Source organism: Kryptolebias marmoratus, linkage group LG2 (assembly GCF_001649575.2).
Source record: "Kryptolebias marmoratus isolate JLee-2015 linkage group LG2, ASM164957v2, whole genome shotgun sequence".
NCBI lineage: Eukaryota > Metazoa > Chordata > Actinopteri > Cyprinodontiformes > Rivulidae > Kryptolebias > Kryptolebias marmoratus.
The window spans coordinates 31608004-31621339 of NC_051431.1; the positions used below are offsets into that span (position 1 = coordinate 31608004).

At 40.3% G+C, this 13336-nt stretch overlaps 1 protein-coding gene across 1 annotated transcript in view; it reads right to left on the reverse strand.

Moving 5' to 3' along the window:
* Window positions 1-13336, reverse strand: part of farsb (phenylalanyl-tRNA synthetase subunit beta) — a gene marked incomplete in the record, with an annotated part of 24842 nt that overhangs the window by 3878 nt on the left and 7628 nt on the right. Inside the window, 7 exon segments of the mRNA XM_017441117.3 lie at window positions 5225-5377; window positions 5823-5940; window positions 11250-11342; window positions 11426-11506; window positions 11600-11807; window positions 12357-12418; window positions 12515-12566. Of these exon segments, the coding sequence (XP_017296606.2) occupies window positions 5225-5377; window positions 5823-5940; window positions 11250-11342; window positions 11426-11506; window positions 11600-11807; window positions 12357-12418; window positions 12515-12566 (767 nt within the window).

The window sequence follows — 13336 nt, forward strand, 5'->3', positions numbered from 1 at the left end:
TGCAATCACTCGGTATTGCTACATCCACCACAACTGCTTTCCTCTGTTGTTTATCCACCACCACAATGTCCGGTTGGTTCGCCATTACCATTTTGTCTGTCTGGATCTGGAAGTCCCACAGGATCTTAGCTCGGTCATTCTCCACTACCTTATATATATATATATATATATATATATATATATATATATATATATGTGTGTATGTATATCACACAGTATGTACATATCAAATCAGTGGCACTGTGCGCTCAACCTGGTGGCACAAAAATCACGCCATACATTTGAGCTAATTTAGTTCAGCCCAGGGTCAGCCCAGGGCCTCAGGCTTTAGCTAGTGAGGGTGGACAGACAATAACGTGCCTCGAGCATGAGCGTACATGGGTGTGGTTTGGCGAAACTGAGTAGTTACGGTGGCAACCAAGATAAACATAAACAAGGTGGATTTTTAAATTTCTCACCCATTTTTCTTAATGTCTTGGGGGGGCGGGGGGACCGGAAGTAAAGAGGTTGGAGGCAGATGGACCAAAGGATATTCAAAAAGAGGAAAAGTGGCAAAACCAAAGTTTTCCTGTGACCTGGTTTCAGTGAAAGGACTGGCTAACAGCAAGTGTAGCTAACAGATCTTTAACGAGGTGGTTATTTACATTTTTGGATCCCAGAAAAGTCATCAGAGTGAGCTTCTCTTTAAATAAGTTAGGATTCATTTTAAAAAGAAGAAGCACTTTCCAATATATCGTGTATTGTTTGATTTGACCTTATCAGTGTGATTACTAGTTGTGTCAAGGAGTGTGGTGCAGTGTTATTTAAAGCTGTTTGACTGGGAAAAATCATCTGAAATAATTAAAGCTGAAATCCTTGCAGTGTTGGACAACTGACAGAGGCTCTGTGTGAGCTTGGCTTTTGGTGGTGGTTTGCTTTAAGGTTGTCTTTGTGAGGAAAAAGGACAATGTCAATTTATAGCAGGTTTTCTTGATTTCAAATTGGATGCTTCTGTTGTTGAAATCTAAACTGCAGCGTTTTATTATATATCTGTTAGTCCACCACCAGCCGCCACTGGTTTCTTATATATCCCTGACATCATGAGTTAATCAGTGTGTGGGTGAAACTGCACCGCCTTGATCATCATTTGTTCCACCCACATTCATGATCAATGATCACTTTTGCATCTGTTGTTTCAAACAAATGCAAAACCTGAAAAAGGCCCTTCTCATGCACCAGGCACCCACACCCAAGAAAACCTTTAATACTGGATTGAAAAAAGGTTTTAGGGCCTTGATGTAATCTGAATAGTTTTAAAAGTAATTGTCAATCAGGCAGAAAAAGGTGAAATTTTTATGTGAAAATGACTTAAGTTATTACTTAAAATCTACCACTTCTACCATTTAAGCATCACCAAATCTTCGGTTTTACACAATCACACATTTCTCTATTTGATACAGATCTAAAGATGTTGTAAACAAAGGCTGGGAGTAAAAGTTCTAATTCAAGTATGTTCTGTGATTTCAACGACACACAATTCAGGAGATCATTTGGTTTTGTTTCCTGGGCCAAATTGAGCGTAAAACGATGACAGAGCAATCCAGTCTGAAACTGTTGTAAAACCAAATTACTCAGTCTAAATGAAACGAAAAGGCTTTATGACTAGAATAAGACTCTTCTTAATCACAGCCAATTGCTCAGTTTGCTCACAAACACTGTCAAACAGATTGAAAGAGACTTGTCAACAGATAAGATACGTGGGTTACTATAGCAACAGACACAGCAACAAGGTGTGTTCCCATAATGCCCTGCTTCTTAATGGGTTCATAGCCCACTGCCTGGATTTTTGCTCATCACGGTAGACTGGGAAACTCTACTGGTCACTTCGGCTGCTTCATGTCTGTTCAAAGCAGGATGCCATGGCAACCATATAAATAGCTCCTGGTATATCTTTAAAAAATAAATAAATCAGTCAATGAAATACCTTTTTTGTCAGGCAATTTTCCACCCACTTTCAGTAGAGCATCATCATATGTAATGGGTTCATGTCCATTCAGAAAAGCTGATTCTTAGACGGTGTTCCACAGTAAGAATAACCCATAATCCTGCGAGCAGCGACAACTGAAAAATACTGCTTAGTTACTTTAAGCCATAAGAAATGTGGTATAGATGTCAGTTTTCTGAGTCAGATCACAATAATAAGTCTGACTACAAACATTTCAAAAAATAGTATCCATGTCCCTGTGTAAACAAATTTATCAGTTATATACAGCTAAAAAGATGTTGTAAGTAAATATCAAATGACAGACAAATGCCCTTTAGATACACAGGAAGTTTAAAATTGACATTTACTTTCCAAGTACACTTAACTCATTTTTGGGTCCTCAAACATACAGGATCTGCTCAACAATGTCTGTGTTGGAACTTTTTTTTTTTTAGAAATGTACAAAACATAACCTTCAAAGCTATAAACTGACTCAGCATATAAGATAACTAGCTTACCTACAGGGGGGAAAATAAGAAATGCAGCCAACTAACCACAGTCTCTGCACTGACAAATGGGTCAAGACCTCCCATTGGACACAGTTGTTAAGTGAAACACAGACATCTGTCTGTTAAGTATTTTCTGCTCTGCTTCTGCTCCCCTGACTCATCATGTCATCCCTTTTTTTTTACAGAGAAGCAGTGCAGTGGACAGACAGTGAGGTAGCTGATGGACGGATGTGTCAGGTGAGCCAGGTCATGACCTTGTAATGGGGTTAAGGACACGCTGACATATGTGGGGTGGAATCACTGTCTGGAATCAGCTTAATAGTGCAGAGACTGTGGAAACTAAAAAGATGTTCTCAGTGAAAGTGAGTGTGTTTTGCATGTTGTGTATCACAGTGAGAAGATGTCCATTTCAGCTGTGTTGTAGGGTTGTGTGTCAGATGGTCTGTCTAATCTCCTGTGTGGGTGTTGTGTGTCAGTCTGTCTCACTAATCAGCTCTGAAGAGGTTGAATATGAATACCATGCTTTATCCCACACTGCTGATGCTCCATACCCTTTCAGCTCACACAGTCGTTTTTATAAGATCCTCCTCCTCACTGCTCTCACCTCTCATCCTCTGATACTTCAGCCCAGTGATTTGCAGTCTGAATGGGCAGGAAAGATTTTTAAAAGTGTGACTGTGGAGGGATTCAAGCCAAAAAAAGAGGAGAATAAAATGTGAGTGGAGAGGTAGATGTGATAAGGAGGGCTGAGGGGAGGGGGAAGTGAGTAAGAAATCCAAACCCTCAGATGATGGATGAAAGGCTCTCAGGTCAAATGGAGGCTAAGATTCATACAGACTGAAATCCTTTAGCCTTTGTCAGTCTTTCAGGAGTGGATGCAACAGAAAGATTAAATCAAAGTGAATCATTGTGTTTTCTGCCTTTAAAGTGAAACCTTTCTGTATATATTACTGTGCTAGTCATATGTCATAACTATTTCAGTTTGGTTAAAAATAAAGGTCATCATAAGTTATGTGGTTTTGACTTAAAAACTCCATGATGACTCAAAGCCCTTTGGAAGTTTGTGATCTTACTCAGATGCATTTCATCACAAGAGACTGAAATTCTGTTCTCAATTCATTAAACAATCAAGCTGATAAGACATGTTTGACTTTTTTAAGCAAAGTAAACATAGTCAACCTATATTCAATTCCCTGGCAGGCTGAAGGAGAATGATCAGAGCTGCCCAGATTTATGAAAGTAATATGATCTAATTATTAATTAGATTACATTCCATGAAAGAGTAAGAAGAGTAGAGGCCATAAAAAGTGTGGACCAGGAAGTGGAAAAGATTGGTGAGGATGAAGTCTGGAAAGCTTTGAAGATGGAAGATTGAAGAGGATGAAGAAAGGGAAGGCAGCTGGACCTGATGACATACCAGTGGAGGGATGGAAATGTCTAGAAGAGATTGCAGTGAGAGTTTTGACTTGATTATTTAATGGCACTATTGAGAGTGAGAAAATGTCTAAGGAATGAAGACGTGTGTTGGTGCCTAGTTTTAAGAACAAGGAGTTAAAGCAACTACAGGGGAATGAAGTTGATGAGCCACACAATGAAGATCTGGGAGAGAGTTGTGGAAGCTAGACTTAGACAAGAGGTGACTATTTGTTAGCAGCAGGATGGTTTTATGCCAAGAAAGAACCACAGATGCTGTCTTTGCTTTGAGGATGGTGATGGAGAAGTACAGAGAGAGTGAGAAAGAACTTTGTTGTGTCTTTGTGAATGTAGGAAAAGCATACGACAGGGTTGTGAGGGAGGAGCTGTGGTGTTGTCTGAGGACATCTGGAGCTGCAGAGAAGTATGTTAGACTGGTACAAGATATGTATGGGGACAGCAGGATTAGGGTTGGGCATCATTTGAGTTTGAACGATTCAGATCCCATTTTCATTTTATTGTTTTACTTTTCTGATTCTGACTGCAGTGCGGTGCTAGGCTAAGGGTCAGAGGTGGAGGAAGAGGCAGCATTAAAATAAATTGCTTTGCAGAGGTAGCAATGTAAAATTCTCTTCTAATCTTTTGTTGGAAAGCAGTTTAATCATTTTTCTCAGGGTTTTGTTGACATACCTAAAACCTGTCCATATTTGATCCTCCAAGACTCAGCCTTTAATTAATAATGCTTTTGTACTCAATAAAATCATCTGTTCAGTTGTTTTCTTTTTTAAGTTATTACTAGCCACAAATTGTCTCCATCTGTACTTTGTTTGGCATGTAAAGTTGAGAGCAAATACAGGTTAACAAAACATGAAATATCTTGTGTTCTTGCTGCCTGCATAAAATAAAAGTCAAAACTAAGTTAAGAGTTATTTTTTTGCGTGTTTTCCATGAGGTGATGTTGTGACTTTATCACATGGAACTGTTCTGCTCAGCTGTCCAGATTTAAATGTTTGGTTTGGACATCACATAGTGCTTTTAACCATAGAGTTTAATCTAATTTAAGCTCTTATTTTGGAAACCAATTTTCAGCTGTAGAAAAACTGCCATGGAAGCTGTGCATTTCAGGATCTATGATGCTCTGTTAACAACAATGGTGGTCAGAGACTGAATTTACATGCTTTTGAATCCATACTGACCCAGATTGTTGGTCACATGCTTGGAAATATCAAATATCTGTTCCTGATTTTTCTCCTCTCCATCTAAACTCAGTCTTAAGATATTTACCAACATAAGCCCACTTCTGTAGTCTTTTTTGTTGTTTGTTTTCCAGGCTTCTTACCGTCTGCAGCACGAATGTGGTATCCCTCTCTGCTGCCCACCTTCACCTCCAGCAGCTGCATAGTTCGGTCCAACAGGCCGTGAATCACCTCAAATCCTGGACTTTTGTTGTAGTAGACGGCACAAAAACGCCGACTGTTCCTCGCCCCGACATCTGGTAGTGAAGAGATTGAGGATAGTTAACAGCAGGACAACACTTACTGACATCAAGCTCCATAAAAATCAGTCTTCAAATTTGATCAAAATGATGCCCTTTGTTTCATTTATCACAAATTTGATGGCAATATTTAATTTTAAAAAATTAAGTGTCTGCTTATTGTTACATCTTATCCTGAAATGATTTTAATTACAATTTTCAGAATACTTAAGCGCATGAATAGTAATGCTTTTTTAATCTGTCTAAACAATAGTTCAATAGTTTTTGTCCAATATGAATGTAACTACTTTTTAAATATTAGCATTTTGTTGCTAGAATGAGGCATTCTATAATCATCAATAACTGTCCAAATCTTTCACCAAGACCAAGCAACAGAATTTCAACCAGTGTAACATTTCAGCAGAAATACCAGGTTGTTTTTCTATCCCACAGAGATGCCAACCTTTGGTGTTGTCCTTCAGCACCACATCTGATATCTCAAACAGTTTGAGGGGGAGGGGCATCTTCCTGTTGGCAGCTAGAGTTTTCAGCAGGCCTGGCAGCAGCGTGGTGCGTGCAACCTGGTGGAGAAAAACTGTCCGGTTGAAGACAAGGCTGCAGTCTGTTAGAAAGGAAGACAGCCCCCTCTAGTGGTAAAATGATACTTTTGTTTGTATGACTCTACTGGGTTTGTGGTAAGGTTTAAACTTTAGATTCAATATTTATAATATGATGTTTGACTCAGAAAAAAATGTTTCAGTACTGAGAAAGTTTTATGTGAAATGTTCTTAGTCTTTAAACTGAAGGCTGTAAACATCAATTTGAATTTTCATATTTGCCATTCTGTATTCACTGAAGTGAAACACCTATGTTCACTTTCTTTTTTAACATGAAGTGAACTTATTACTCGTGGTGTTCTGATTGATCGTCAACCGATCATTATTGGCTGATATCCGTGAAAAAGTATGTGATCGTGTTAGCCAATCAATGTCTTTTGTGGCTGATCACAAATCCACCACAAAACCCTCATACTCTGCAGCCTGCAGAGGCGCTGTGTGCAGTGTTGTGTAGCTGCTGTGTAGCTCCCTCTTTCCTTCACACTGCACAAGCGTGCACCTGCAAATTCAAAACAAACATGTCTGCCATGTGGAACTTCGACACCGTGTGGGACAGTGATATGAAGTTTGTGTCCTGCAACAGCTTCAACAGGAAAGTACCTTCACGTCAAAATCCTTCAGCACTATGAAGTTAATACAACACTTAAAGAACAATCACTTGGCAGAGTACGGTGAGAGTTTGAGTCTCACTGCACAGAATGAAAAGAAGACACCCGGAGCAGTCAATTCCCAACACTCGTCCGTATGAGCCTGACAGTCAGAAGGTGAAGCAAATAACCAGAAAAATTATTGAATTCATCGGTCTGGACGACCAGCCGTTCTCAGTGGTGGAAGACACTGGGTTTCACAGACTTCTCTCGAACCTGGAGCCCCCACTTCGTTCTACTGGGACGTTAATATTTTACAGATGTAGCCTTGACCCTTCCCTGAGCTCCATCAGACGTGTACTCTCACAGAACAGATATATGGAGCTCGGACGTCAGTCCTGTAACAGCTCACTGGATTGATCCAGATTTTCAGCTCCATAAAGCTGTTCTACATGCCCAGGAGTTTTCTGGCTCCCATACTGCTGTAGCTTTAGCAGCCACATTTGAAAAAATGTTTCAAACATGGCATATTCCAAAAGTACACGTGATACTGAGAGATAATGCCAGAAACAAATTTGAGGTGTATGGCTCACAGACTGCAGCTGGCCGTTCATGAGGCAGTGCTGTCACAGTGACATTATTGCCAAAGGGAGACACATTGTAGGGCATTTCAGGCACTCTCCATTAGCACATGCAAGACTTCAGAGTGTACAGAAACAAGTCGGCCAGCCCACCAAAAGACTGCACCAAGATGTCAGCACGAGGTGGAACAGCACCTATTATATGCTCCACAGTCTCCTGGGGTAAAAACGAGCACTGGGCGTTGATGCTGCTGACCTTTACATCTTCTCAAAGCATAACAACACTACTGGAACCTTTTGAAGAGCTGACTAAGGAAATATATGCGCATCAACTGCATCTGCTGCTGATGTAATATCTTCTGTGATGGTTTTAAAGTGTCTCCTTGCCAAAGAGACTGCAGCAGATCATGGTGTGAAGACAACTAAGGACACGGTGCTGGAAGCTGTCACCAAAAGATTTGCTGACATTGAAGAAGAGCCCCTCTTCAGTTTGGCAACAGTCACAGACCCAAGGTGAGAAAATCATCAAATAATGATGGAAAAATAAGTATTTGCAAAGAAATCTGACTATTTGATTCTCATCTGACCTGAGACAATGAGTTTCACATGAAATTAATGTGATTTCAGGGTCTGTAAGACCAGATTAATGTTGTTTAGGTAACAAATGTTGTTTTTTTATTTCACATATGAAGCAGCAGACTGACAGCATTTATTTATTTTATAAATTATAAAAAAAGGAGAACAGTTTTTTTCTTTGCATAACAGAGGTTCCTAATGCACAAAACAGTCAGCCATGCTGTCAGGTAGTTTTACTTTATTAAACCTTCATTTGACTTTGAATGTTTGAGAACTTTATTTCCTTTTTTACTTTGACAATGTTAAGAATTTGTTTAGACTTTCTGCATTATTTAGCCTCCATGTGTTTTCAGTCTGTTAAAGATAGTTTTTACTGATAGTAGTACAATTTGCTACTATTGACTGAATAGTTCATACATTGTGCCTGCAAGTGTTTTGTATTATATTTCTCTTGGAAAAAGTAAAACATGTTTTTGTCTAAATAAAGGTGATTTTATGGTTCCTTTTTTCCACATCATGTAGCAGGTTTTAACTGTTGGAGATTTTAATATTCATGTGTGTTGCACTGGAAAGCCGCTGGTGACGGATTTCTTAGATGTACTGGATGCTTTCGGCCTCATTCAGTCAGTGAAAGACCCAACCCATGAGCGCACGCACACCCTGGACCTGGTTTTATCTATTTGTAACTTGGAAATTGCTGATGTATTGTTTTCAGACCAAATGCCTGTTTTTTTTTTATTTTTTCCTGTTACTAAACCTGTTAAGTCCTGCGCTCCTGCTCGACGATGCCATGTTGTCCCCTGCTGCTCATTTCTCCACTGTCTTTAATTCTTTAGATTTGAAGCCCTCTGTGTCTCTCAGCACTGAGGACCTTTCCTTATATTTTGATTCTTTATGCCATACTGTTTGGAATAATGTGGCCCTGATTAAAACAAGCCGATTAAAGCCAAGATTGGAGCCTTGGTTGAGTGACCATACACGTGCCATTAGACGGGAATGCAGGAGAAATGAACGCAAGTGGAGAAAGGACAAACTCCAAGTCTCTTTCAGTATATTGAGGGAGAGAGTTGGTGTCGCTATCAAAGAGCTGTGAAAACTGCCAGAGCAAAATAATTCTCTGACATTATTGTTGCTAACTCTCACAACCTCTGTGTTCTTATAATGTTCTTCATGTACATGAGCCGACCCCTTTGGAAGAGTTCAGAGGACTTTGTGATAAGTTTCTCAATTTTTTCTTGGACAAGCTCATCAACACTAGGGCTTGTATCTCTCTTCCATCCCATGACCCTTCCATCTTGGTCCCCTGCCCTGTTGTATTTGATCATTTGGAGCCTATTACCCTCTCTTATCTCAAGAAACTGGTTACCAGTATGAAATAATCTGGTTCCCCCTTGATGTTGTCACTCCACGTTTTCTTAAGGAGGTATTTCCTACTGTTGACCTCTTGGTCCTTAATGTGATCAACAGCAGTTTGATGTTTAGTGCGGTACCAAGCAATTTAAGACATGCTGTGGTGCAACCACAAGCACTGAATCTGCTCTGTTAAAGGTTTTTAATGACATATTTTTAGCACTAGATTCTGGGAACTGTTTTACTTGTGCTTTAAGATTTAACAGCTGATTTTTCTACAGTTGACCATGACATTCTTATCTACAGATTGGAGCAGTGAGTGGGCATCACTGGCTCAGCTCTTCAGTGGTTTAGATCCTACTTTTCTAATAGAAGTTTCAGTGTGATGTTGGATAGTTTTACTTCTGCTTCTGCTCTCCTCCACTGGGGTGTACCTCAAGGCTCTATTCTTGGTCCATTCCTGTTCTCACTTTATCTGCTGCCACTGGGCTCTGTTTTTAGAAAGCATGGTGTGCAGTTTCATTTATATGTGGATGACTGTCAAGTCTACTTCCCTTTAAGGCATAATGGCTTCACTTAGTTGCTCCTGGACTGTCTCGATGACATCAGAGGATGGATGGTACTTAATTTTCTCCATTTTCATGAAAACAAGACAGAGGTAAAGATCTTTAAATCCGGTGGTCCTAGTAGTATCCCCACCTTTGATTTTTCCTCTTTGGTCCCATATGAAAAATCCACTCTCACAAATTTAGGGGTGAAAATGGACCCCTGCCTCAAATTCGACTGCAATGACAACAGCGTGGTTAACTCGTCTTTCTTTAAGCCGAGGTGCCTGTCAAAAATCAAGCCCCTCCTTTCTAGGCGCCACTTAGAGACAGTGATCCACGCTTTTATTACTTCACGTTTGGATTATTGTAATTCACTTTTGATTGGACTTAGCCAGGCCTCTCTTTCTCATTTACAGCTGGTACAAAATGCTGCTGCACAAATTTTAACTGGTGCAGGTAAATGTGAGCACCTAACTGCAGGTTTGGCATCCCTTCACTGGCATCTCGTTGAATTTTGAGTTCTTTTGTTTGTTTTTAAGTCTTTGAATAGTCTTAGCCCTTCTTATCTGTCTTAACTGCTTCACCTTTATATGCCATCACATGCTCTTAAATCGTCTGACCAAATGCTTTTATATGGAGAGAAAATAGTCTCAAAATATCTGTGCGTGTGTAAAAGTATTTGTGCGTGTGTAAAAATGTATTTGTAACTCGTGTAAGCATCTTTACACACGCCCAGATATTTTGAGACTATTTTCTCTCCATACTTTTAGCAGTACAGAATACCTTTTATAAATCTAGAGGCGACAGAGCCTTTGCAGCTGCACAAGGGTCTGACAAGATAAACACCTTGTCAGACCCTAAGTAATGAGCATCAGAGCCACTACAGAAGAAGAAAGCCCCCAAATGATAAACTGCTAAGTGAATACCTCAGGCAGCAGAAATGCAATGTGGAAGAGAAGAAAGAGGAACCATCATGGAAAGTTAACCCCCTTCACACCAAATGCCACCAGCAAATTGAGGAAGTGGCTGACATCAACAAACCCTACCAGAATACTAGAAAGGGCTGGACTGAAGGACAGACAGAGGCACCAATCATGGCAGCACAAGAGCAATAGAGGCCGGGGTCTATCATGCCAGGCAGGACCCAAGATGTCTAAGAGTGCAGCACATGGTAGCAGGATGTAAGATGCAGGCAGGCAAAGCATACACATGTTATAATGCCATGATCAAGTGGCTGGAATAGTGTACAGGAACATCTGCACCGAGTATGAACTGGATGTCCCACAAAAAGTGGGAGACTCCACAAAGGGTGGTGGGGAATGGCAGGGCTAGGATCCTGCAGGACTTCAAAATCCAGACTGACAAACAGGTAATCACTAAACAACATGACACTGTGGTGGTCGACAAGATACAAAACAAAGCAGTGGTGATAGATAGAGCAATCCCAAGTGACTGTACCATCACAAAGACGGTGCATGAGAAGCTAGAGAAAGTTTTATTTATTATTTACTCCATTCAATTTTTTATTCAGCTTCAGGGTGTGTTGTTAAATGTTTTGATGTCATTTAAATATTAGGTAATTAACAGTGTAATATAGGTACTTTATCAGCTTTTGTTTTACTGTACATTACCTGAAACTCTGCTGTCTTGGGGTTGGAAATATGAGCTGCTCTGGTCTCTGAGATTTTTTTCCCAAGCTTGTCAGCTATATCCTCTTGAGAACACTATGGAGAGTGAGGAGGGACAAGTTTCTCGTTTATTAAGAAATTTTAAAAACAAACGGCATTTGTGTTTGTGATTTTCTCACCAGAACAAAGTTGAGAGCCTCTGTGAATCCAGCAGCTGCCAGGTCCTGTCTCAACAGTTCTGTCAGTTTGTTAAGTGGAAGCTGGGAACAAACAGAAAAAGAAACCTCAGTGGAAACGCAAAAGATTCTGGTTTTAATAATGCAGCAGGCTAATATGGAAGCAAACTGAAGCACCTGGTTAGCTACAGTGTAGCTGCGTGGCGTGGTACGAGTGATGTTGTTGAAACCGTAGGCGATGGCAGCGTCCTCCATGATGTCACAAGCATGGATGACATCTGAACGAGTGGGTGGGATTTCAACCTCGATCTCATCGCCGGAACCAGTTGCTTGGGAGAACAGGCACATCCTGGTCAACAGTTGAGCTATCCTCTCAGTTGACTCACTATCAGGAGGAAGAAAAAACCATCCAGTTTCATTAAAAGATGTGATCTATTATTGCACTGAAACTGAGCAGATCAGAAGCAAACCACTTTATAAGAATAATTGGGTAAACTAAGTTTGAGAGTTCCTCCATCACAAAATATCACTGACAGTTAACAGTTTCTCATCATGGTAATAACATATCAGAGGCCTGGGTGGAGTAATTTCATACAATCGAACCATGCTCTGGTCCTGTAGGTGGTGGAGAGTGTAAAGGATCATCATTCAGGATGAATGGGGGATAATAAAAACAGGACTGTCCTTGCACAATACAACAGTGTGCAGATGAATTAGATGTCCCTCAACTAACAAACCTTCACATTTATTTGTTTGGAAAATCAATAACTATTTAGTCTAAACTTGATGTAAAGCTTTAGATTTCCTTTAACACTGTCAAACTGAATTAACAAACTCCAACAGACATGATTAGTGGCAGACCTAGAGAACAGGCTAAGATAGGTACTGTGTGTTTGTCTTGTACTTCAACAATGAGCAGATCCAAAAAACTCACTTAATGCCAACTTTTCGGTTGATAAACTCAGCAGACAGCTTCTCCTTCCTATAAGCCAGTTCCTAGAGCAAAGACCAGGAAACAACAATGCAGATTTAGATCAAATTCAAAGAAATTATAAAAAAATGAAAGAACATGAGTATAAGATGATACAGTACCGGGTACATGTAGGTCTTGCCATCTGGGTACACCACCTCAGTTTCCTCCACCCTGAAAAAAAGGCAAAGGAGAAAATATCAGCTTCCTGTATGGCTCCCTGTTAAATTCAGAATAAAATTTAAAATCTTAATTCTAACATTCAAAGCTCTGAACAACCAAGCTCCATCTTATGATAAAGTTCTTATTGTTCTATATTTTCCTAACAGAGCAGTTCTCTCTCCATCTGCAGGTTTACTTGTGGTTCCTAGAGTTTCTAAAAGTAGAACAGGAGGAAGAGCTTTCAGTTCTCAGGCTCCTCTCTTGTTGAACCAACTTCCAGTTTCTGTCCGTGAGGCTGACACCCTGAGGCTTAAAACTTTCTTTCGATCAATCCTATAGTTCGGGTTGACTTGGGTTTCCTGAGCTCTCCCTTAGTTCTGCTGCTATAGGCTCAGACCGCTGGAGGACAAACTGGAAGCATTTCCTTTATTTGCTCTGCTGTAATTATTTCTGTCAGTAACATGAGTTTCTTCCAGTAGAAACTCCACCTGGATCCACTCATTCTGTCTCTTTCCTGTCCTCTCAAAGCCCAGCTGGGTGAAGCAGATGGCTGCTGGTCCTGGTCCTGAGTCTGGTTCTGCTGGAGGTTTCTTCCTGTTAAGAGGAAGTTGTTCCTCTCCACTGTTGTCAATGTGCTGCTGAGGATGGGAGACTGTGACGAAGTGAAGATTCAATGCAATCTTCTGGCTTCCTTAGATAAATACTTTTTACTAATTGGCTTTTAGGATGTACGTAAATGTTTTTATACAGAGCTCTGAGACGACTCTTGTTGTGACTTGGAG